Genomic DNA, 23,719 nt, shown 5'->3' on the forward strand with positions numbered 1-23,719 from the left:
CACTGACTTAAGGAACTGAGATTTCCAAACTCTCAACCTTTAAAAGCTGTAAACAAGAGATGATTGTAACTAAAAAATGTAACGTTATTTGTGCATAATTTTTATTTGTACATTAAATGAATATTGTCATTTCACTGCTTGCTCAGGACAAATTCTCAGTAAGGTATTCTATACATATTCCTAAATATTGTGCGTAAACAATGTATTTTCCATCTGCAGTTTAGCTTGAAATAGCATAACAATTGTGCCCCTTAATTTCTCAAATGATCAAAGAACATTTAATTGTGTGGTTGTATTTATTGCCTTAACTCTTGGTTCCTATTATTTTCCATACTGTTCTTCACAGTGTGAAACCAATTTAGCAGAAGTGAAAGCAAAACAACACTGGAATTTTGTCTTGAATGAAGTGAATTTGAGAGTGTCAGAAATTCAGGGCTTTAATGCGTTAATTTGTCATGCAATGTAAAGAACGTGTAATGATATGAGAATTCTGAGGTTTCCTTTGAGCTGCTCAACGATATCTACTGTTTGCAAAATTTGATAAACTCAAAGACAACAGACCATTGAATATCACAGTTAGCAAATTTATAACTGGAAGTTAGCTTAGAATCATTGCATTTTAATGCACAGAAGACCATTTTGACCATTGTACCTGTGCTAGTTCTCTGACAGAGATATCCACTTAGAAAAGATTTATATTCATATAGCGCTTTTCACAACCCCAGGATGCACCAAAGCACATCAAAGCTAATTGACTATTTTTGAAGTGTATTCACTCTTGTTACGCAGAGAAACACGGCAGCCAATTTGTACACAGCAAGATCCCATAAATGGCAATGAGATAAATGACCAGGGAATCTGTTTTAGTCATGTTGGTTAAGGAACAAATTCTGGCCAGCAAAACAGGAGAACTCTCCTGCGCATTTTCAAATAGTGCCACAGGATCTTTTACGTCCACCCAAGAGGGCAATCGAGGCCCTAGTTTAACATCTCAACCGACTTAATCCCATTCCCTTACCTTTTCCCCATAGCAGTTAACATTTTTCTTTTGACATAGAAAATGAACTGTTTACCAGTGCAGATGAGCTGATTCGATACTTCAAGCATTAAATGAGTTTGATCAGTAGAAAAATTTACTGCTGGCTCATGACAAGTTCTCAACATACTATTTTGTATATACTTAAAAATATTGAGAAATCTATGTTACAGACATTGAGGTCAATTTGATTCTGGCACAACCCTCATCTCACCCATCTGTATGTAAGAAAGCAAGCTTGGGAGGAGATCAGCAGTTGAGTCAGAACATTTCCTGCTTGTGCAGTATGTATAATCTGTCTCTCACATCATTGTGTTCTACTTTGTCTGGAATAGACTCTTGAATCCTGTTTACCTCATGTTCTGAGAAGAAAAAGGGATGCAAAGAGTAAGAATGACTTTAATCGGTTTGTTCCCCTTGTATCTCACTGGCACATTCCACACACCGCACTGACAGATTTCTTCATCCACTGGCTTCGCAGGACTATCAGATCAGTCACTCATAGGGTTAGGTCACAGTACAAGGGCAGAGGAAGTCACCTTGAAGTGATCAAAAGCACTTTCACTCTTTTCTTTCATGAGGATTAGGTGGGCCTCACTCCATCTTGCAGGGGGAGCCAAACCACTCCCTCCAGTGTTCAAACGAACATGGAGAGAGATAGCACAGGAGGTATCTGCTGCAGACACTGTGCCCAGTGCTGAAAATAATTCAACGACTCAAGAGGGTCGTCAGGGTGAGTACCATTTGTATCTATGCATGCCTCCATTACTTGTAACATTAATCTCACACACTATGTGAAGTCTTTCATTTATCTGGTCCCTCTCAACACTCATTGGGGTGCCTATCACAATGCATAACAAAGATGAAGGCTTACATCGGCAACAATTGGCTTTAAATGATCTATGCACGTAATTTCTTGCATTAAAATCTTTCCCATCAATGAATTACACATGCTCCTATCGCTTTCTGAAAGATCACTTACATCTCCCATGGTAGGTGCCTCTAACCAGTGAATACATACTGACGAAGCGCATGCAACATCGCAACAGATTGAAACGAGGCCTATACAACATTAACAGTATCACCTATTCTACTGTGGTAGGCATATGTGGCCCAACAGCAGAGAGACCTTTTTTTTTAAACCTTCCTAGTTTTCTCTTTGCAGTCAAAGCGCTCCCACAATCAAAGGGAGCAGCTGCGGACAGATGGGGGTCCGCCTCAAACATTACCACTCACAGACGTGGAGGAGAGGGTCCATGCTCTCATTGGAGTACCAGGTTGGACAGTTGCCAGGGGCGATGCTGAGCTCCCCGCCCCCCCCCTTGGGAAGTGAGGGTACGTAAATGGATCGCGCAACTGAATCCACTATACTGCGAGATATAATGTAGTTGCGGCAGTCCTCAAATGAACCTGTGCTATGCCATCTTCCTCAGGCCACCCTGCCCCCTCCCCTATCGCTAACCACTCGTCTGTTATTTTCTACTTCCAGATGACCAACCGGAAGCGCACCATCCCTCAAGGGAGACCTCCACTTCAGGCCATGCTGACGAGGACGAGGCAATGGAGGGCACGGAGCATGCGAGCCCACCAGTCGCACCTTCTGGACTAAGCTCTTCCAGGGACGATGGAGAATTTGCGAGTTTTGAGGAGTCGGAGGCTCCTGGTCCCAGTGACATACAGCAACGCAGTGCCAGGGTGGAATCCCACAGGCCAGCTCTCCAGAGGTTGAGTCAGAAAAGTCAGTCTGCTAACAGAAAGGCAGACATTGAAGTGAACCTGGTGGAAATGTGCAGGGAGAGCGCAGTGATGAACCGTGACCTTATTGATGCATTGGAACGGATCCCAGTGAGAATTGACAAGCTCACTCCGACTGTTGCGAAGGCAGCGTCGCAGATTGTCGTTGCGAGTCGTAAGTCCAGCGAGGCCATCATTGCCCACACACAGAGGCTGGTGGCTACTAGAAGTGACAGTGGAGTTCCAGAGTGTGTGGCATATGCCAGTGATCATGCCACAGACTCGGGCGCATCACAGGCACAAGCTTTGCTTGAGCTTGGCCAAGTGATGCAGTTCATGTCTGCATCCACACTCTCTGTGTTCCTCACTGTCCAACGGGGAAGTGACGGTGCCAAAGCAGGCCAGCAAGTTGTGAGGACACATCATGCTTCGGTTAGCATGGCCCAGCCCTGTTAGAGAGTGAATGGCTCCAGGGAAATGGGAAGTGGTGTCACTCCTCAGGATGACAGCATTCCAGATCCCACCACTCACTCGCCAACCATGCTCCATAGACGGTTGACACCCCACCCACCTGTGACTGGTAACGGCGAGGAAGAGGCTCCTCAGTCGCTAGCCAGGCCTTCCAGCTCAGGAACTGGTCCAGTGCATCCTCAGATGCAGTCTCCATTGTCTGACCCCCAACACAGCAGCCCTCTAGCATTCTTGCTGTATGCCTTGAGGCCTCATTAAGGAGGGGCAGCAGGCATGGGGGTTGAAGGGAAGGGGGGGGCGGTGTCGGTGGTGGGGGGGGGGGGGGGGGGAGTCTCGCAAAGATGCAATAATGGCTGCAAAATAATCATGGAGCCTTTCAATTTGGTGCACTGCAGGAAACAGTGTTGTTTTATTGCAATTTTGTGCACTGCAGTATGCAGTTATTCTTTTCATAATATTTTGTGCACTGCAGGAAGCAGTCTTGTTTGATTTAAATGTTGTGCACTGCACGATGCAGTTAGTCTTTCTCTAACATGTTGTGAATTGCAGAAAGCAGTAATGTGTCCGTGTGGTCAACTGTTCTATTATGTAGGGTTCTGGGGTGGGGAGGGGATATTGAGTGTGTTACATGTTGGTAAAAGTTGTTCTTTGATCTTTGACACTGGTGTCTTGTATTTCATTTGCAAAATCATTTGTACATTAGGCAGTTACTACTACTAGGCAGTCCCTCGTAATGAGGATCATGCTCTTCACACCAAAAAAAGATGGGCTCACAGGTGTTACAATGAGTTACATCTTAAAAGGTGGAAGATATCTGTGCGTGGGTTTTTTTAACGTGTGGTGACCGTTGCACATCAGCCACCACATGGGCTTGATAGAGCTAGGTCTTGGTCCAGTGGTGAGGATGACCAAGACGACTGGAAACCAAGCTCTGTTCCGCCTCCCCGGGCCACGATCCCGCTGCTGTTATATGCTGCGTTGCTCCTGGGCCACGCCCCACCGCTGTTAAATGCTGCGCCGCTCCTGGGCCACGCCCCGCCCTGCGCTACCCTCCACTGGGCTCGAATGCCGCCCCTTGCTGGGCCCGACTCTCAGCTCCCCCCCCCGCCCCCGCTGGGCTCGACCTCTGCCCTGCTGGGGCCTGACTCTCAGCCTCCGTTGGGCTTGGACACCGCTCCAATGGGCTGCCTGGACTCCACTGACGTCAGTCCAGTCGCCCTTCTAGAAGTGGTCACACTCCTATGGTCAGCTCGCGCCGCTCCCTGCAGTGGCTAGCGCTGATACTTATACCCCCGCCTGCCAGTGCTGTTCTCTCGCAGGTCGGGGGCGCACCGCACTGGGTCCTGGGGCTGCTCTGAAAGTTATACCCCCACCTGCCAATGCTGTTCTCTCGCAGGTCGGGGGTATAGAGTGGCAAAGCAATGCTCAAACCTTCCATTCCCCGTTCAAGCAAACCAATGAATGTTGAGCTACTACGTAAGGCTCTTGCAGCGACCACATCACCACGCTGCCTCCCCTGTGGTCGTGGTGGTTGCGGTATGGCTTCCTCGCCAGGCTCCTTTTCTTCCACCTCCACCACCTGAGGAGGTCCTGCAATCTCCATTGGCAAATCCTGTCCCCTCATGATGGCTAAGTTGTGCAGCATGCGAAACACAACAATGAACTTGGAGACCTGCTGAGGGGAGTTATGAAGGCTGCCTCCAGAGTGGTCCTGGCATTGGAAGCACTCCTTGAGCACACCAATTGTCTGTTCAATGATGGTGCGGGTGGCTGCATGGCTGTCATTATAGTGCTGCTTGACTTCTGTGGCAGGATTCCAGAGGGGAGTCATGAGCCAGGTGACCAGGCTGTATCCTTTGTCCCCGGTCAGCCAGCTCTGACCTTGCCTTTGTCGCTGAAACATGCGTGAGACATTGCTCTCATGCAAGATGAAAGCATCATGTGTGCTCCCTGGATAGGGGGCATTGAGTGTGAGGATGCGCTAAATATGGTCGTAGACCAGCTGAACGTTTAGGGAGTGGTATTCCTTTCTGTTTTGGAAGACCTCTGCCTGTTGGTGCTCGCAGGCCTCCAGAGCACGCCTTCAACCCACAAAACATCTATGAACTTACCTCCTGACTCCAAAGCTATGGGGGTCGAGTATTGGGGCTGCAGGTCTACACCTGTGTAATGGCCCACGGATCCCATGGACGCAGGCGGTTCGGAAGCGTCCTTGGGATTATGTAGGCCAGCTTCTCCAATGAGAAAGGAGGATTCCATTGCAGTCATTTCCAAATGGAATCTCCTACTGACATGCAATGAAATCCCAATTTAGACAACTCTAATAAGTGTAAATATTCTGATTTTCAAATTTTATTAAAAGTCTCTTCATTACACTAATAAAAAATTAATCTTTTGAAAAATAATTTTAAATTTTAATCCAGGTCAATATTTGCATAAGCTAATTTTAAGTGTTTGTGCATCATTTTTTATTTAAAAATTTTAAATTTAAGATGCATATTAACCCTTCCACTGATGACAGCAAGCCCTACACCTGCTTTAACCAGCCTTTAGAGTTTCATAGGCAATTGCTGGGCTGTAGTTGGAGCCCATTCTGCGTCAGTGAAAGTGATTTCTCAGTCGGTTTGGACCTTGACAGATGGCAAGTTCCAGGTTTTCGCGCATGAGAAGCACATGCAGAATTGCAGAACTTGCGGGGCCAAACAGATGGATTAGGATGGTGTACGTTGAGCGAACGGATGCTGTACATTCTGGCCCAATATGAGAGACAATGGGAATATAACTTCACTCTCCATTCTGTTGAATTTCCAATTTCAGCCACATCAGTAGGGGAGGTGCCAATCAGAGGCCGAACACAGGACAGGGCAGTAAGTTATCTTTAGACTATTTTTCTGCAAATATAACCAGGCATTTACATTATAACTGTAATGCTAGTGTGAAGCTAAACTGCTTTGTAGGGCACTGCAGTTATACTATAAATGCAGCCTGAATCCAGTGTTCGGACCTAAGCTCATATCATAACCAAGTGCAGTGAGACTGCTTGGAGCAGGAAGTTTTTTTTCTTTTTACTTCAGAGTCAGTTGGGCCTTCATGCCTGATTTATATTTAATGCTTAGCGTCAGTGGGAAACGACTCTTCACATTAATGTTAAACTTGTGGAGTGTGAATAGATCATTAGCATGCCATGAATAGAGGCCTGAGTGCATGTCCTCAAAATCATAAGTAATCTGTTGCTCAGGGACAGCAGAGGATAGGAAATAATGGAAAAAGAAACGTAAATGTAAATAATCTAAAAAAAGGGAGGATCCTCTCTATAATGCAATCTGAGAGAGACATAAAAAGTATGCTATAATAAGGAGTTTGGTAAAGTGCATTTTATTTTGGTTTGTTCCTAGAATCATAGAATGGTTACAGCACGGAAGGTGGACACTCGACCCGATGAGCCCATGCCGGCTCTCTGCAAGAGCACCCCAGCTAGTCCCACTCCCCCACCCTTTCCCTGTAGCCCTGCAATTTTTTTTCTTTCAGGTACTTATCCAACTCCCTTCTGAAAGCAGTGATTGAATCTGCCTCCACCACCATTTTACACAGTGCATTGCAGATCTTAACCACTCGCTGTGTAAAGTTTTTTCTTATGTCATAGAATCATAGAAATTTACAGCCCACCATGTCCACGCCTTTGGTTCTTTTGCCCATCACCTTAAATCTGTGACCTCTGGTTCTTGATCCTTCTGCCAATGGGAACAATTTATCTCGATCTACTTTGTCCAGAACCCTCATGATTTTGAACACCTCTATCAAGTCTCCTCTCAACCTTCTCTGCTCTAAGGAAAACAACCTCAGCTTCTCCAGTCTATTCACGTAACTGAAGTCCCTCATCCCTGGAATCATTCTCGTAAATCTTTTCTTCACCTCTCCAAAGCCTTCAGGTCCTTCCTAAAGTGCGGTGCCCAGAATTGGACACAATACACCAGTTGAGGCCGAACCAGTGTTTTATACAGGTTCATCATAATTTCCACATTTTTGTCCTCTATACCTCTATTCATGAAGCCCAGGATCCCATGAGCATTTTTAACCACGTTATCAACCTGCCCTTCCACCTTCAACGATTTGTGCACATATACCCCAAGGTCTCTCTGTTCATGCACCCCCTTTAGGATTGTACCCTTTAGTTTAAATTTCCTCTCCTCATTCTTTCTACCAAAATGTATCACTTCGCACTTTTCTGCATTAAACTTAATCTGCCACGTGTCCGCCTATTCCACCAGCCTGTCTATGTTGTCTTGAAGTCTATCATTATCCTCCCCACTGTTCACTATACTTCCACTTTTTTTGTGTCATCTACAAATTTTGAAATTGTGCCCTGTACACTCATCCAAATCATTAATCTTTATCAAGAAAAGCATTGGGCCTTATACCGACCTCTGGGGAACACCACTGTATACCTTCCTCCAGTCTGAAAAACAACCATTCACCACTGCTCTCTGTTTCCTGTCACTTAGCAATTTCTTATTCATTCTGCCATTGTCCCTTTTATTGGGCTGCAACTTTTCTGGCAAGCCTACTTTGTCGAACGTCTTTTGGAAATCCATGTACACCACGTCAATTGCATTGCCCTCATCAACCCTCTCTGTTACCTCATCAAAAAACTTGATCATGTTGATTGAACACAATTTGCCTTTAACAAATCCATGCTGGCTTTCCCTAATTAATCCACACTGGTCCAAGTGAAAGTTAATTTTGACCCTGATTATTGTTTCTAAAAGCTTCCCCACTACTGATGTTAAACGGACTGACCTATAGTTGCTAGGTTTATCATTACACCCTTTTTTGAACAAGCGTGTAACATTTGCAATTCTCCAGTCTTCTGACACCACCCCCATTTCTAAGGAGAATTGGAAGATTGTGGCCAGTACCTCTGTGATTTATTCCTTCATTTCCTTCAGCCATCCCATCCCATCTTCTTTGCTTTTGGTTTCCCTTCTCGTGTTTGATCAAGTATCTGCCAAGACTTGCTTTCACAGCCACATCTCTTCCCTCAGTAACTGTCTCCCGTTCCGACATAATCCATGTGGATCCCAACTGAAATTCCACCCTTCATGTTTTGGATCCACCCAGGATTACAGATATCTCCAAGATATTCAACATTCCAGATGCTGCCTGACCTGCTGAGATTTCCAGCATTTTCTGTTTTTATTTCAGATTCCAGCACCCGCAGTATTTTGCTTTTGCATCCCATCCGGTCCTGGTGACTTATCTACTTTAAGTACAGCCAGCCTTTCCAGTATCTCGTCCTTATCAATTCTTAATCCATCCAGTATCTCCTCTACCTCCTCCTTTACTATGACTTTGGCAGCATCTTCTTCCTTGTTGAAGACAGATGCAAAGTACTCATTTAGTACCTCAGCCATACCCTCTGCCTCCATGCATAGCTCTCCTATTTGGTCCCTAATCAGCGTTCTCTTACTACCCGTTTACTCTTTTTATGCCAATAAAAGACTTTTGGATTACCTTTTATGTTAGCTACCATTCTATTCTCATACCTCTCTTTGCCCCTTTTATTTTCTTTTTCACTTTTTCTCTGAACTTTCTATATTTAGCCTGATTCTCAGATGTATTCTCGACCTGACATCTCGACCTGACGTGCTCTTTTTCTGCTGGTATATGAGGATTCCATAATTAATGTATGATATCAAAGGTGAGCGTATATCAGCCAGCATTATAATGATGGGCTGCAGAATTAAAGATCATATTTTGGCAAACAGAAATTCGGAGCATCTCAAAGATTGCACTGGTCAAACTGTCACCACTATGACAACAACTCTGGCTGTTTCACCTGTGTCCACACATAATGCCTCCCAACTATCTCTGCAAGCAGGCATAATGTGTTAAAAGATGTTTTTCTTCTCTAAAGATCTTCAGTACATCACATGTTTAATCTTTAAAAGAGAATAACAAGAAATTATATGGCTACAGAATGCAAAGCTGTAACAACTTTAACTTTCTCTGACCAGAGACATAAAATAAAGTCATTATGCCTTATTGTTCAATCTCATATATAAAACACCCTTGAGTTAGCAATGTGTTTTCTCCATTTCTGGATAATACATTTTAAATAAATTTATATCAACATAAATAGAAGCAAGTGTAAAACACTGAAAAGACTCGCGGGATAACAGAAACAATATTTAAGAATAAGCATTGCATCAAAGCAAATGGAACTTGTGTCCCATGTTTTCAAGCTGACTGCAGTCGTCAAAGGCTTGTATCTACTGTTTAATTTAAAACACCTTTCAATGCCACTCACTATAGTGGTAAACATGCCAGATGACCAAACAAAGAATAATTTTGAACAGCTGCAAGCCAAACATATTGCTAATTGGTTAGCCTGAGAGATTTTGCATTTTTGACTCCACAATTGCCTTTTAAATAGAAGCATGAAAGTAAGACAGAGATGGAAACATATAAAAATGTAAGCTGGATGCTGGGCATATCTGATTTATAAGTAGAACTGTGGGGATGCGGATACGAGTGTGTAGGTGGTTGAGTTGCATATGGCTGCACATTCTATGTCCAGCTGTCTAAATGTTTATTTTGAATTACAACAATATTCTGATTCAAGGTTTCCTAATTCCCAGACAAAAATACATCAAAAAGTATAACTGAGCACATTTTATAGAATTTGTTGTTGTTTTAAGCAACTATATCCTGAATGATAATGTTTGAGGTATATAGTATAAAAGCAGTACAACAATAAAAAAGCACGCAAAAGGTTAAAACTTCAAACGTTCAAACAGCTACCAGAGATATTTTATGATAAGAATGGTATTTTATTTCAGTATCAATACGAAAAGAGATTACCTCAAAAATGTAAATGTTCCTGAAACCCTATCATGCCAGATTACATACTTACACATTGCAACAACACCTGTAAAACAAATGTGACTTGACACCACCATTTCAATATTTAAACAGATTAATAATTTAACATCTATCTTACTTTTTTGTCAAAGCTACCTTTCTGGTTTTTTTTAAACTAGAGAAGTAGCAGCTCACAGCACAGGTAAAGTCTAGGATTATTCCTTGTTGCTTCTAATACTATATATATATTTTAATTCTCTCTGCACAAAGATTCTTGTCACCAGGACAAAATCCTACTTTTTTTTTTAAGTTAAATTTTTTTTTAAATATCTAAGTTTTAATTAGTATCAGTTGCCTATAGATTATAAAATTTGTCTTGTGGCATAATTAACACCAACTTGCCCACTACCCAACTTGGCAAGTATTTGTGTGTAAAAACATCTTGAGCCTTTTTATGCCTGGTTATAAATAATTCAAGGAGATTTTAATGCCAAATAACAAATGAAACCTTTGCAGCATAATATAAATTGTGACCATTCACTCACACTATTATAAATGGGTTTGCGAACATATCAGGTTATAACAAAAATATGGAAATGCAACAAGGGAAGAAACAAATCATAGTTTTGATGATAATTTGCTTTCTTTATATTATGATCTTTTAGCAGTTTCCTACTGTTTCATAAAATACAACGGAGAACCCAAAACGGCCTCCAAATTCAAACTATTGATCCTAATGGGTACTGAATGGTGCAGTGGGTTGGCACATTGCCCTTTCACCTCTGGCAGCTGGCTTCGAATCCACCCCAGACCGACTTGTTCTCTGCAGCAGTGACATAAGTGCTTATTGAACTGATGCACGAAGCATTTGGCAGTAAAAGAAAAAACATCTAGGACAGCATTAGAACTCTTTGAATGCCACCCTGTCTCCCCGCCACCTCACGCCCCACCCCACCCCTGTTCCCCCATTCTAGTTTTGTTATTTTGAGAAGCGATAAGCTAATTTATATCAGATAGTTCAGCACTTCGGACATTCTTTTTGTGTTGGCAGAGAAGCTAATAAGCACAATGAAATCACTAACCATCACTATTCAAATGTCACATATTTCAAAAATAATATTCTTCAAACACTTCCCTACACACAAGACATGAGTTGCAACATAATTTTTCCGCTGCCCTCAAAAAAACAAGGAAATAATGAGTGTTTTAGGGCACTTTACTGTAACTGTGCCACATGTATAAATGGCATTAAAATGTGGACAGGTAGCAAGGTCCACTACATTCAGATTTTATATAGTAATATTCAATTTCGAGGAGATAAATGTCTGATTGCAGTGTATGAATGAAAATGACAATAGATTTTATCACTTAAAGGCAGAAAATGGAAAATTATTACTCCAATGTTTAAGGTAGACAGGTGAACCTTCAAAATAAGCAATGAATTTAGATCATAAAGAGCTGAATGAGCAGCAGTACAGAAATGTATGTAACCATGGCTGTAAACCTGGTTAATTTAATATCCGTTAAAAGAAAAAGCAGTCACTAATAGATGAGACATTCACTAATATCATATTCTTCTACAGCGATACTGGAACCAGAGACCACAAGTAAATCAATGCACTTCAGAAGATTTTAAATCTATTGAGCTATGTTAACACAATACAAGGATATTATCCCTGTTCTGATTTCCATATTGAGACAACATCACCAAATATTTAAAAATCAGTTACAATAAATGTGATTAACTTGATCATCCTTATTTTACTGCTGCTTTTTAAAATTGTGAGCGATGATGACATTGAAGAAACTGGGTGGAGTGACTTACTGAGCTCAACAAAAGAGCAAAACAAGTTAATCTACAGTTGGAACAACCTCACTGAAATATTCAGACAACAATTATAACTACTAATGTTAAATCAGCTACCTCCACAACAATCTCATGAGCACTCATAAATTATGTGAGAATATTCCAACACAGCAACAGGAATACAAAGGAAACAGGGTTTTTAAAATTGTAATTGTTATTTAAAACAGTTTGATTTGGAAAGGCAGTATTGGTGACAAGACTCTTTTTGATTATTTTGTCATATCATTTTTCCTCCAAGATATAGTTGTATGTCATTACTGGTGGTCCTGTTTCTAACTCATACATATGGAGTTCATAATGTGGTTATTTTAAATGGGGTATGCAAAAATCAACAAGTAATTTAACAAGTAGATTATTGAGGAAAGGTGATACAAACTGGTTTACACTTGAGCAGGATTTCACTAGTTCCTGCTTCCTCATACAATCAGGGAGAACTACCCTCTCTGCCTCAGGTGAATGCATAGTTTGCATTACTCCCAACTTCAAGTTAAACATCAAAGTTAATTTACTGATTACACAGTGCACATACTAAATGTAAAGAAGTGTAGCCCCACAAGAACATTTACTTGATTACAAAGACCATTACAGATTAAAACAAATACTATCAATATATTACTTTGTTACATTCTGAATTTTTGGGTAAATAAATTATCTATTATTGTAATTAAACATACACGAAAGTTGATTTTAAAAATGATTTTACATTTCTGCAGAGCATCTTCCTCATTCTGTACAAACTATAAGGAGTGAAGGGAGTTTTCATGAGTGTCAACTGCCTGGCATAAAGCTCATTCCTTGGCTTCATAACAATTGCTCTGAAGAACCTCTTATCTTTTGCTGACCTTGCCTTTTTATTAAACTGCCTTAACATCAGCAAGAGGTTTAATTGAAGAATTAGGATTATAAATATTTTTCATAGTGTTTTGGATTAATGAACATTACATATCTTGCAGCTGTATTAACTTAAATGTGTTTTTATAGTAGTCATCAGACTTACAAATGTCTGTGTCTCATTCAGTTTCCTACAGAAAATACCGAGGGTAAAACTAGCATAAAGCACCCATACACACATCCATGAGTGCTCTGCTGTGTGTGGAAATTCACAAATACTGAATGGTAAACAGTTAGTTCACTGTATCTGTTTCTTAGCTGTACTAATGACTATTAAGAGACTCAGAATTTCACATATCCTTCCAAATGGAAAACACATGCAGCGTACTAGTGGTGACAAACACATTTTCAGAAAATTTGATCAGTTACTTCTGAGAACTGAACTTTGCAGGCATATCTTACCATATCCATGAATGCCTCCTGAAGGGGAAATTATTCACGTGCATCATTTCCATGAATCTTCCTTGACAGGGATTCCTCTCAATCGTTGAAATTGAAGGTTTGCAGACACCTTAATATACAATCAACTTCTGGTTGTAATCTAATAGATCCTCTCTATTAACCTTGACCACAATGTATGTCAGATCATCTTTGCACATCTGCAGTCATTGAATTGTTCATTTAAAAAGAAGCAGTTTAAAACCACACTGCAGTGAAACATCAGCGCTGTCATTGTTATAACTGTTTAGGACAATTTTTGAAGCTGAACACTTAATTACGTAAGCTCCTGCTTCTAGTGAATGAGGGCGATCAAAACAGTAACATTGGGGTCAGGTACAAAGAGAAACAGTCCAACAGAAAATATACTCTATCTTCCAGCATTATGTAAAATTTCTACAATAAAAGTGGACAGGGGCAGCTATGCAGAAGACTCTTCTCAATTGTCATTAAAGGAAGGTGTGTATAGTTTTACTTTCTTTTTCTTCGTATCCTTTCTGCAAACCTTTCAGCTTTCTTGCACAATACATTCATTTCGACATTGACGAAAAACAAATACTTCTTCATTGAGTTTTTCCTTCTGGGATAATATAATAATGACGATAATGTACTGCAACTAAACAAACTTTTCACTAACAGTTAAAAGAGCAGGGATTCAGTTATCCACATCTGTAGCAAGGCACCGAGCCCGCTCTGCTCCAAGCTCCAGGGTGATGTTTAGCTGCCATCACATGTATTTTTGTGATTGTTCTCTCAATTGGATTTTTTTTTAAACTGCAAACGATATTTCTAAGAAGAATTTTTTATTAAAGCAACGTGCATTTCTATGCTTCAAAAGAACTAAGCTGTTGATCTTCTTAATCCATGCAGCCTGTGTAAATTTGGCATAACAGCAGATAACAAAGAACAAAAGGATGTCAGTAATGATACGAAGGAAGGTGAAGAGGAATGCTCCAGAGCTGAATGTCATCTAAGAACCTCTCCCCTACCGTCCTTGTTCCTTTTTTTCCAATCCAGTTCACCAACAGTTGTCATTACTGTTCTGTCATTGTAAATGGGATCATCTGCTTGAAGTCTGTGTTCTCCAAACCTTGCATTTTTGTAAAAGCGTAACAATAGAAAAAGCTCACATTCAAGAGCAAAGTGTCCTGACAATACTCATGTAGCATATGGGTTCAGTCATCTCCAGAGAGTGTGACATGCAGCACAGAAAGGTTCAGCACATTCTCAGTGACTCGGTTACTTTACTCTGCTGCAGAACCAGCTTCAATTTTGTGAGCAGAATGCTGCTGTACAGAGGATGTGCTGTCGTCAAGGGCCCCTTTAGGGAGGCTCCATTTTCAACAAATTTATTCATAAGCTTGTTTTCAGTTAACATCTTACTAAACTAGTTTATGAATGACATTACAGCACATAGTATTAGAAAATTACTGCTGTGTTTCTCCATTTCCATCTGATGCACAACAATGTTAACTGTAATTGAATCACCTTAAAATACCCTAAAAGCCCCCTTGACAGTATAGCTAATGCCTTTTTAGGACAAGTGGGAAGTAGTAAACAATGAACTAAACAGTTATAGGATATAAGCTTCAGAAGACAAATGAAAAAACAGAATGTGCAATTAAAATGGGGATTTCTTTTGTTTTTAGGAATGAAAAATGGGGATTTTTTTATTGTAAGTAAATCTCTTTAAAAAAATGTGATCATGATTCAACATTTCACATATATTACAAATGTACTCAAATAATATTTGAACAATTGTTTAATAGTTTGTGTGACAACAGAATTATAGAATTTAAATGATTCAAGTTAAAAATAAATTATCCTTAAAACACAATGGTTTATTGCAGTTTCATTGGGGAGACTGCTGAGGAACCTTTCAGTAGCACTGCAGTGCTACAGTGTTATTCATGTTCCTGCTCTGCCAAAAGCTGCTGCTTCTTATGTATACTCCAATTCTTATCATTTATATTAAATTCCAGTGGGACCTCAACGATCTTGCCATTTGCCACCCTTGTCACCGCCCACCCCCCCCACCACCCCACCCCCCACAACTTAAACTTCTATGTTTGGCATTCAATATTTTCATAAAAAAGAGCATTCAATATACCATAAATTATCTTTATCAGCTCATTGTTAATCCTCACTGATTATTCTGTTTGCATAATCTGCAATTTATAGAATATCAGATGCTTTTCACCTCTCTCCAGATATAAGGAGCTACCAGCTGCTCACACACTTGGGCCATGTGATGGGCTCATAGGACCCGGGAGCCATGTCCAAGCAAGATTTAATGCCTTCATAAGAGGGTGGATGAAAATTGAGAAGTAAAAAAACCTTCAATGAAGAGTGATATTCAGGAGACGATCGCGACCCATCTTGTGCTGTAGTAATTCGTGAAAGACAAGTTTAGTCTTTAAGTTAGAGAAAGTTCTGGTTCCTCTACAACTCGATGTTGGATACACTACAGATAGTCATGGCATTGAGGGTGGTGGCAGAAAGCTGGAATTGGCTGTAATAAGCTTACATATGGAAGGTGACATCATGGCTACAGAAAATGCTGATGAGGAGCAATTTATAGACAAGGAAGCGAAGGGGCCAAGGACGAAACCTTGTGCAACTCTGAAAGTAACCATGCAGGGGCAGTGGGAAAAATCATCACAGGAAATATGTTTGCTATGTTGAGACAGGCAAAGGTGGAACCAAGCTAGGATGGTCCCATGGATGTAGATCTTTGAACCGCACACAGTGAGGAACATGGCCCGACGCCGATCTGCATCATCGGCCCCCTTCATTTTGTTGGCCACGAAGTACTGGTTCAAACGGCTCACAAAGTCCCTGCCCAATCTTCTCCCTTCACGAATCGCTCTAAAAATCCAATCGTGCTCATTTTTCAAACAAAGGTTCTTGTATTCTCGTCGCCAAATGTTATGTATGCAATAAAGGTACAAACTGAGTACTGTTTAACTAAGCAAGGTACAACCTTGGCTCTGCTTTATTTAGGTCCAAAGTGCCTGACTCTCAAAATGGCTGGCCTTTTATACCTGAGCAGCACCATCTGCGTACTGCTCAGTGGCCTCCAACAATGACGCCATCTGGTGGCTACAAACAGAATGTATATACATGACAAAAGCGTAATGGTCGCCGGATGTTTTTGTGACTGGAAGGCTGTTTCCTGTGGGGTTCCGCAGGGGTCAGTACTAGTTCCCTTGCTTTTTGAGGTATATATCAATGATTTAGACCAATGTAGGGGGCATGATTAAGAAGTTTGCAGAAAATGCAAAAATTGGCCGTGTGGTTGATAGTGAAGAAGAAAGATGTAGACTGCAGGAAGATATCAATCAACTGGCCAGGTGGGCAGAAAGATGGCAAATTGAATTCAATCCGGAGAAGTGTGAGGTAATGCATTTGGGCTAACAAGGCAACGGAATACACAATAGATAGGATACTGAGAAGTGTAGAGGAATAGAGGGACCTTGGAGTGCATGTCCCCAGAAGCCTGAAGATTGCAGGACAGGTAAATAAGGTGGTTAAGAAAGCATACAGGATACTTTATTTTATTAGCTGAAGCATAGAATGTAAGAGCAGGGAGGTTATGCTTGAACTGTATAAAACACTAAATAGGCCACAGCTAGAGTACTGTGTACAGTTCGGGTCATCACATTACAGGAAAGATGTGATTGCACTCGAGAGGGTACAGAGGAGATTGATGAGGATGTTGCCAGCACAGGAGAATTTTAGCTATGAGGATAGATTGCATAGGCTGCAGTTTTCTTTTGAAAAGAGGAGGCTGAGGGGAGACTTGATTGAGGTGTATATAATTATAAAGGGCCTCTATAGATTAGATGGGAAGGACCTATTTCCCTTTGCAGAGAGGTCAATAACCAGTGGGCATAGATTTAAAGTAATTGGTAGAAAGAATTAGAGGGGAGTTGAGGAGTAATTTTTTTACCCAGAGGGCCGTGGTGATCTGGAACTCATTGCCTGTAAAACGTGATAGAGGCAGCAGCCTTAATCACATTTAAAAATTAATTGGATATGCACTTAAAAGCGACAGACCAAGAGCTAGAAAGTGGGATTAGGTTGTATAGATCTTTTTCGGCTGGCACAGACACGATGGGCCTTCTGTCCTGTAAAGTTCTATGATTCTATATTAAAAGAGGACTTTTCATCTGATTATTGAAACCTTGACCTGACACCAATAGGTTCTTCTGATATTTTCCATATTTTTGAATTTCATAGGAACTGTTCACACCTGAGTGGCTTGCTAATGTGTTAAGAGTTAACAATGTAGTGTGGGACTAGAGTCATAAGTAGGCAATACCTGTTGGATGTTTAGAAATTATCAAATTTCTTGAATTTAATTTCTCAACTTGCTATGGTGGCTATTACCATAAGCAAGTCCTCAATCAGGCCAACATCCCCAGTATCGAAGCACTGACCACTCTCGACCAGCTCCGTTGGGCGGGCCACATTGTTCGCATGCTTGACACAAGACTCCCATTTTTTCACCCGATTATAGAGGTAATGGGTGGCGATAAACCATCCAATTTCTAGGCCTTAATGTCCCAACATATTTTTTTTAAATTCTGTCCAAAGTGTGAATATCATTCACAGTAATTGTGCAAGAAACTCAGGGAGAATAATACCAAGAAATGTAATATTACTTACTGTGTGGAAAGGTCTGAACAGTCAATTTCTTAATGACTGGTAAATCCAAATATGTTTAGCATGTCACTCTGTAGTTCATCTATGCAGAAGCCTAATGCTGTTTGCTCAATAATGAATACAATACTCACTGCTGGTTAGCACTGACGCAGGTCTGTCTCAGGCAGTGCCAACAGACAATAATTTGGTGCTGTGCACAAGCACAATTTCCCTCTGTGCAACAATAATCACCAATTTAAAGATTAGAGGTACTAATCGGAGGTACTGGTCATAATCTTCCAAACCTCCTTGGTATGGGGTTGGTGCCAGAGGACTGGAGCATTGCAAATCATACACCCTTGTTCTAAAAAGGGTGCAAGGTTAAACCCAGCAATTACAGGCCAGTCAGTTTAACCTCAGTAGTGGGGAAACTTTTAGAAACAATAATTAAGGACAAAATTTACAGTCACTTGGACAAGTGTGGATTAATTAAGGAAAGCCAGCACAGATTTGTTAAAGGCAAATCGTGTTTAACTAACTTGATTGAACTTTTTGATGAGGTAACAGAGACGGTTGATGAGGGCAATGCAGTTGGTGTACATGATCTTCCAAAAGGCATTTGATTAAAGTGCCACATAATAGGCTAGCTAGCAAAGTTGAAGCCGATGGAATAAAAGAGCGTGTGGCAGCATGGATATGAAATGGGCTAAGTGATAGGAAACAGAGAATAGTGGGGAATGGTTGTTTTTCAGACTGGAAGAAGGTATACAGTGGTGTTCCCCAGGGGTCGGTACTAGGACCACTGCTTTTCTTGATTTATATTAATGACTTAGATTTGGGTGTACAGGGCACAATTTCAAAATTTGCAGATGACACAAAAAAAGTGGAAGTATTGTGAACAGTGAAGAAGATAGTGATAGACTTTAAGAAGACATATACATGATGGTTGAATGGGCGGACATGTGGCAGCTAAAATTTAACACAGAAAAGTGCGAGGTGATACATTTTGCTATGAAGAACAAGGAGGGGCAATATAAACTAAAGGGTACAATTCTAAAGGGGGTGCATGAACAGAGAAACCTGTGCATAAATCGTTGAAGGTGGTTAAAAAAGCGTACGAGATCCTGGGCTTCATAAATAGAGGCAGAGAGTACAAAAGCAAGGAAGTTATGATGAACCTTTATAAAACACTGTTTCGGCCTCAACTGTAGTATTGTGTCCAGTTCTGGACACTGCACTTTAGGAAGGATATGAAGGCCTTAGTGAGCATGCAGAGAAGATTTATGAGGTTGGTTCCAGGGATGAGGGACTTCAGTTATGTGGATAGACTAGAGAAGCTGGGGTTGTTCTCCTTAGAGCAGAGAAGGTTGAGAGGAGATTTGATCGAGATATTCAAAATCATGAAGCGTTCAAAATCATGAGGCAGAAGGGTCAAGAACCAGAGGACACAGAGTTAAGGTGATTGGCAAAAAAGACAAAGGCAACATGAAGAAAAACTTTTTATATGCAGCCAGTGGTTATGATCTGGAATTCGCTGCCTAAAAGGATGGTGGCGGCAGACTCAATTGTGGCTTTCAAAAGGGAACTGGATAAACACCTGAAGGAAAAAACTTTTCAGGGCTACGGGGAATGGGCAGCGGAGTGGGACTAGCTGAAGTGCTCTTGCAGAGAGCCGGCACGGGCTCGAAGGGCCGTATGGCCTCTTTCTGTGCTGTAACCATTCTATGCTGCTATGGGGCTGAAATTCCCCATGTTCCATGCCTCTCGTTAGCACTTCTGTGGGGCGTGAAACTGTTTTCACCCGGCGCGGGGGGGGGGGGGGGGGGGGTGGGGGGGCGTGGGGAGTGGTTACCGGCTCCCAAAAAATTGCATTGGAGTTAGCGGAGGCGTGAATACGGTAGTCATACAATGCTGGTAATGCCCCGCACCAGCGTGCGTGCTGACCCCTTTTCATCCCATGGTGGAAATTGCCCAGCACCCCGTGAGGCCCCTGCGGGCAATGCCCATGCCAACCTTGCAGGTCGTGAAATGGGCCGGTGACCCATTGCAGGGCGAACCTTAAAGGGGAGGTGTGCAGCGTCGTGTGCCGCCCTCTTCATTTTTCCCGACTCACCGGTCAGGCCGTTCTCCACTCCTTTCTTGGGGTCCAGGCTGCCATCGTACAGCCCGGCACTCCATCTTGATGCTGGGCTGTGGCCACGGCACCCCTTAGCCCTGGTGGCCCAGTGGAGGCCTTCAAATGGCTTTCACAGTTCGCAGCATCCCTCCCCTTTAATGCGTCAGCCGTGTAGCGCTGCTGAACCTTCCCCTAAGGAAAGTGGAGCGCGTGACATTGCGCTCCACTTCCTGTGAGGGATGGTGACCGCAATTTCACGGCCGTGGCTGGGCGCAGGAAGTCCCGCCTCCCGTTGGTTATCGCTCCCAAATGGGGCATAACTGAATTTCGCCCTCTATGATTCTAGAAAATTCCTTTTACCCAATTTATAAACAAAGCAAGATTATCACAATAAATATATATAAGTATGAGTAATTGAGGTCAATTACCAATCTAGCATCCAGCGGAGAACATGTGGAGTATACAGACAGCCTTTTAAGTAACATTCTAAAATGTTTTTGTCATGAAGTGAAAAATGCTTTTGACTACTTAAATAATTTAGGTAGTCACATTTATAATATGGAGCATTCTTCTGAAACAGAGAGAGAGCACCAAAAAGAGAAGCTGAGCTTTGAAAAATAAACCAGCAACAATGCAAAACAAGATTGATCAGAAGTATCCATTCCTCCCATTTGTAACTTGGAAATTTTCTTCGAAAGCACACTACTAATCATTTTATGGCCCTCCTCCCCTCAACTCACAATTCAAAATAGTATTTTGTGCAACAGGGACAAATGTAATTCACTCCTCAATGACTTTGCATTCACTTAAGAATATACCAGAAGCAAAAACAAGCCTCCATATGGCTTGTCCTTTTAGTTCTCTTCACGCACTGTTCAAAATGATTGGTTGCTTCTTTGAAAAGTCCTTGTTTAGTTTTCTCACTATTAGCCTTAACTAGTAGTCACTATCTGGAGTAATTACATACACATATACAGGAGCTAAAAGGAAATTTCAAAGTGCAAAGTGAGCTAAATAGAAACAGCAACAAAAACAAAGCTGACTTGGACAGTGTTAGTGTTAATTCAGACTTAAATTTGATGCTGATTTCTGAACCACAGGAGTATTTTCTGGTCCATGTTCTTCTTCTCATTCAGTGATCAAGCAGTTTCCATTGGGGATTCTCACTTGAAGGGAGTATGGGTTGGAATAGGGCACAAAACTGCAGTCTCAATTCTCCAACCCAAGCTCCCTTTGAGTGAGAATGCACTCTACAAGCACTGAATTGCCCTATAGGTTTTTTCCATTGCAACTGTTCTTGTTACAACACATGCCCATCTTTGTACTGAATACAGCTGTTTATTCTTTGAAGTAACCATTGTCCAGAAAGAGTAGCTCAGAGGTTGTGAAACTAAATACCAAACTTGAAACGATGTGGGTGTTGTAATTACAACAATAGTGGTAGCCGTATTCAAACAAAATTGAGGGTGGGGAAGAATGGTTTCCTAATGTATACTGCCAGCCTCTGATGAGTCATATAACATTTCGGATTTTAATTGTTTCAAAACAAATAGCGATTTGAATTTAATAGGCATTTTAATTACCTTTAACGATAACACAGTAAATGCATTATGCAGTTCCCCATTCTTTCATTAACATTTGGAGTGTTGCTTTATTTAGAATTAAAGCTGTTTTTCCAAACAAATTACTAAAGTGAATTATTATTATGATATGATTGTGGAATCCAAATCTTTGAATGGGAGTAGAGCACTGAACTGATTGCTGCATGTCATAAAGTGTTTTATGCTTGAGTAACCCATAGAAGGGACCCATTTTTCCTCTTTTAGCCACTGGAGCTCAAATTTAATTGGGTATTTTATGACAATATGAGCATCGCCACACTAGTGGCACATGCATGAGAGGCAATTCTCCTTCCCCTCACTTTCTTTGACCATATTCATACAGTTAGTTCTTCAGGATGACTGCCATATGGCAATCAAAGTCATAAGATATGTTATGAAGCATGACAGCATTCTAGTAGCAACATATCCTACTATTCAAATTTGAATTGGAGGTTAAATGCTGATCAGAATGGAGGAGGAATTTCTACTTTTAGTATTATTTGGGTGGGTGGTGAGCATATGCATTGGCCACCGAGCGGAAACAGCATGGGACACAACTGAATTTGGACCTTGGTTCCAATTCGAATACGTTTGGTAATCTACCAACTTCCTTTGCAACCAAAGTGTGTTTGCATAGAAATAACGCCTTTGCAGTGACATTTTCACCTACCTGGCCATAATGTGTATCCTCTCTCACCTACCTGACCATAATGTGTATCCTCTCTCACATGGGGAAAGCAGCTAGCGGTTACCAAATTTAAAGTAATCAGTCACATCTCATAGATTGTTTGCACCATTTTGTTTGGGTTTCTTACACCAATGTTATGATGGCCCCTCGGAAATTCAATGCCAGAATAATCTGCTCAGATCACCATTACCCTCCCCTTTACGTTAGATCTTGGTCAGTATAGGCACATTTCTGAACTTAAGTCGCAGAGACAACTTACAGGAGTAATCAACACTGCTGAACCTGAGAATATCTCAGGCAACCCTACTATTTGCAATATTGATTTATTTGGATTAAAAGGGAATCAGATCAGAAAGCCAAGGTACACCAGAATGGAAAGGCCCAAGGACCATTCTAAATTGGTCCTCAGGCCTTGTCATAATTGCAGTGAGCTGTGGGCGACAATTGGGTGCCTTGATGCAGCACTCTGATTGGGGCTTGGATGCCAGCCAATAACTAGGGCTGCAGATAGGGCTTTCTCCCTCGTGTATTAAATTACTCTTAAATGCATCTAGTTATTCGATTCGCCAGGATACTGGTCCCAGCCTGGCTCAAATGAAGCCTGCCCCGATGGAACGGCTCCCTCTTACCCCAGTATTGGGTTATGGCTGATCTTCTACTTCAACTCCACTTTCCTGCATTGTCCCCATATCCCTTGATTCCCTTAATATTCAAAAATCTATCGATCTCTGTCTTGAATATACTCAAAGACTGAGCCTCCACAATCCTCTGGGGTAGAGAATTTCAAAGATTCACCACCCTCTGAGTGAAGATGTTTCTCCTCATCTCAGTCCTAAATGGCAAACCCCTTATTCTGAGACTGTGACCCCGCAGCCGGGGGAAACATCCTCCCTGTATCTACCCTGTCTAGCCCTGTAAGAATTTTGTATGTTTCAATGAGATCACCTCGGCCTAGTCTACTCAATCTCTTCTCATAGGACCATCCCCCATCCCAGGAATCATTCTGGTGAACCTTCATTATACTCCCTGTATGGCAAGTATAATCCTTCCTTAGCTAAGGAGACCAAAACTTCACACAATACTCCAGGTGCGGTCTCACCAGGGCCCTCTATAATTGTAATAAGATATCTTTACTCTGATACTCAAATCCTCTTGAAATAAAGGCCAACATAACATTTTCTTTCTTAATTGCTTGCTGTACCTGCATGTTAACTTTCAATGATTCGTGTACAAGGTCATCCATGTCCCTCTGAAAACCAACATTTCCCAATCTCTCACCATTTAAAAAATTCTCTGCTTTTCTATTTTTCCTCCCAAAGTGGACAACTTCATATTCCTCCACATTATGGGCCCAAGTTTCGAGCCACGC

The 23,719-nt window shown here is 41.5% G+C and overlaps 1 protein-coding gene and 1 long non-coding RNA gene across 2 annotated transcripts in view; one reads left to right on the forward strand and one right to left on the reverse strand.

The window, feature by feature from the left end:
- The window catches only part of pde4d (phosphodiesterase 4D, cAMP-specific), a 905,003-nt gene extending 890,465 nt beyond the window's left edge, over positions 1 to 14,538 (reverse strand). Inside the window, exon 1 of the mRNA XM_070869185.1 lies at positions 13,263 to 14,538. Within this exon, the coding sequence (XP_070725286.1) occupies positions 13,263 to 13,315 (53 nt within the window). The 5' untranslated portion in view covers positions 13,316 to 14,538. The remainder of the gene's footprint in view (positions 1 to 13,262) is intronic.
- The window catches only part of LOC139240638 (uncharacterized), a 123,374-nt gene that overhangs the window by 20,633 nt on the left and 79,022 nt on the right, over positions 1 to 23,719 (forward strand). The gene's annotated exons all lie outside the window — the stretch shown is intronic.

This window comes from Pristiophorus japonicus, chromosome 2 (assembly GCF_044704955.1).
Source record: "Pristiophorus japonicus isolate sPriJap1 chromosome 2, sPriJap1.hap1, whole genome shotgun sequence".
In the NCBI taxonomy this organism is placed as follows: domain Eukaryota; kingdom Metazoa; phylum Chordata; class Chondrichthyes; family Pristiophoridae; genus Pristiophorus; species Pristiophorus japonicus.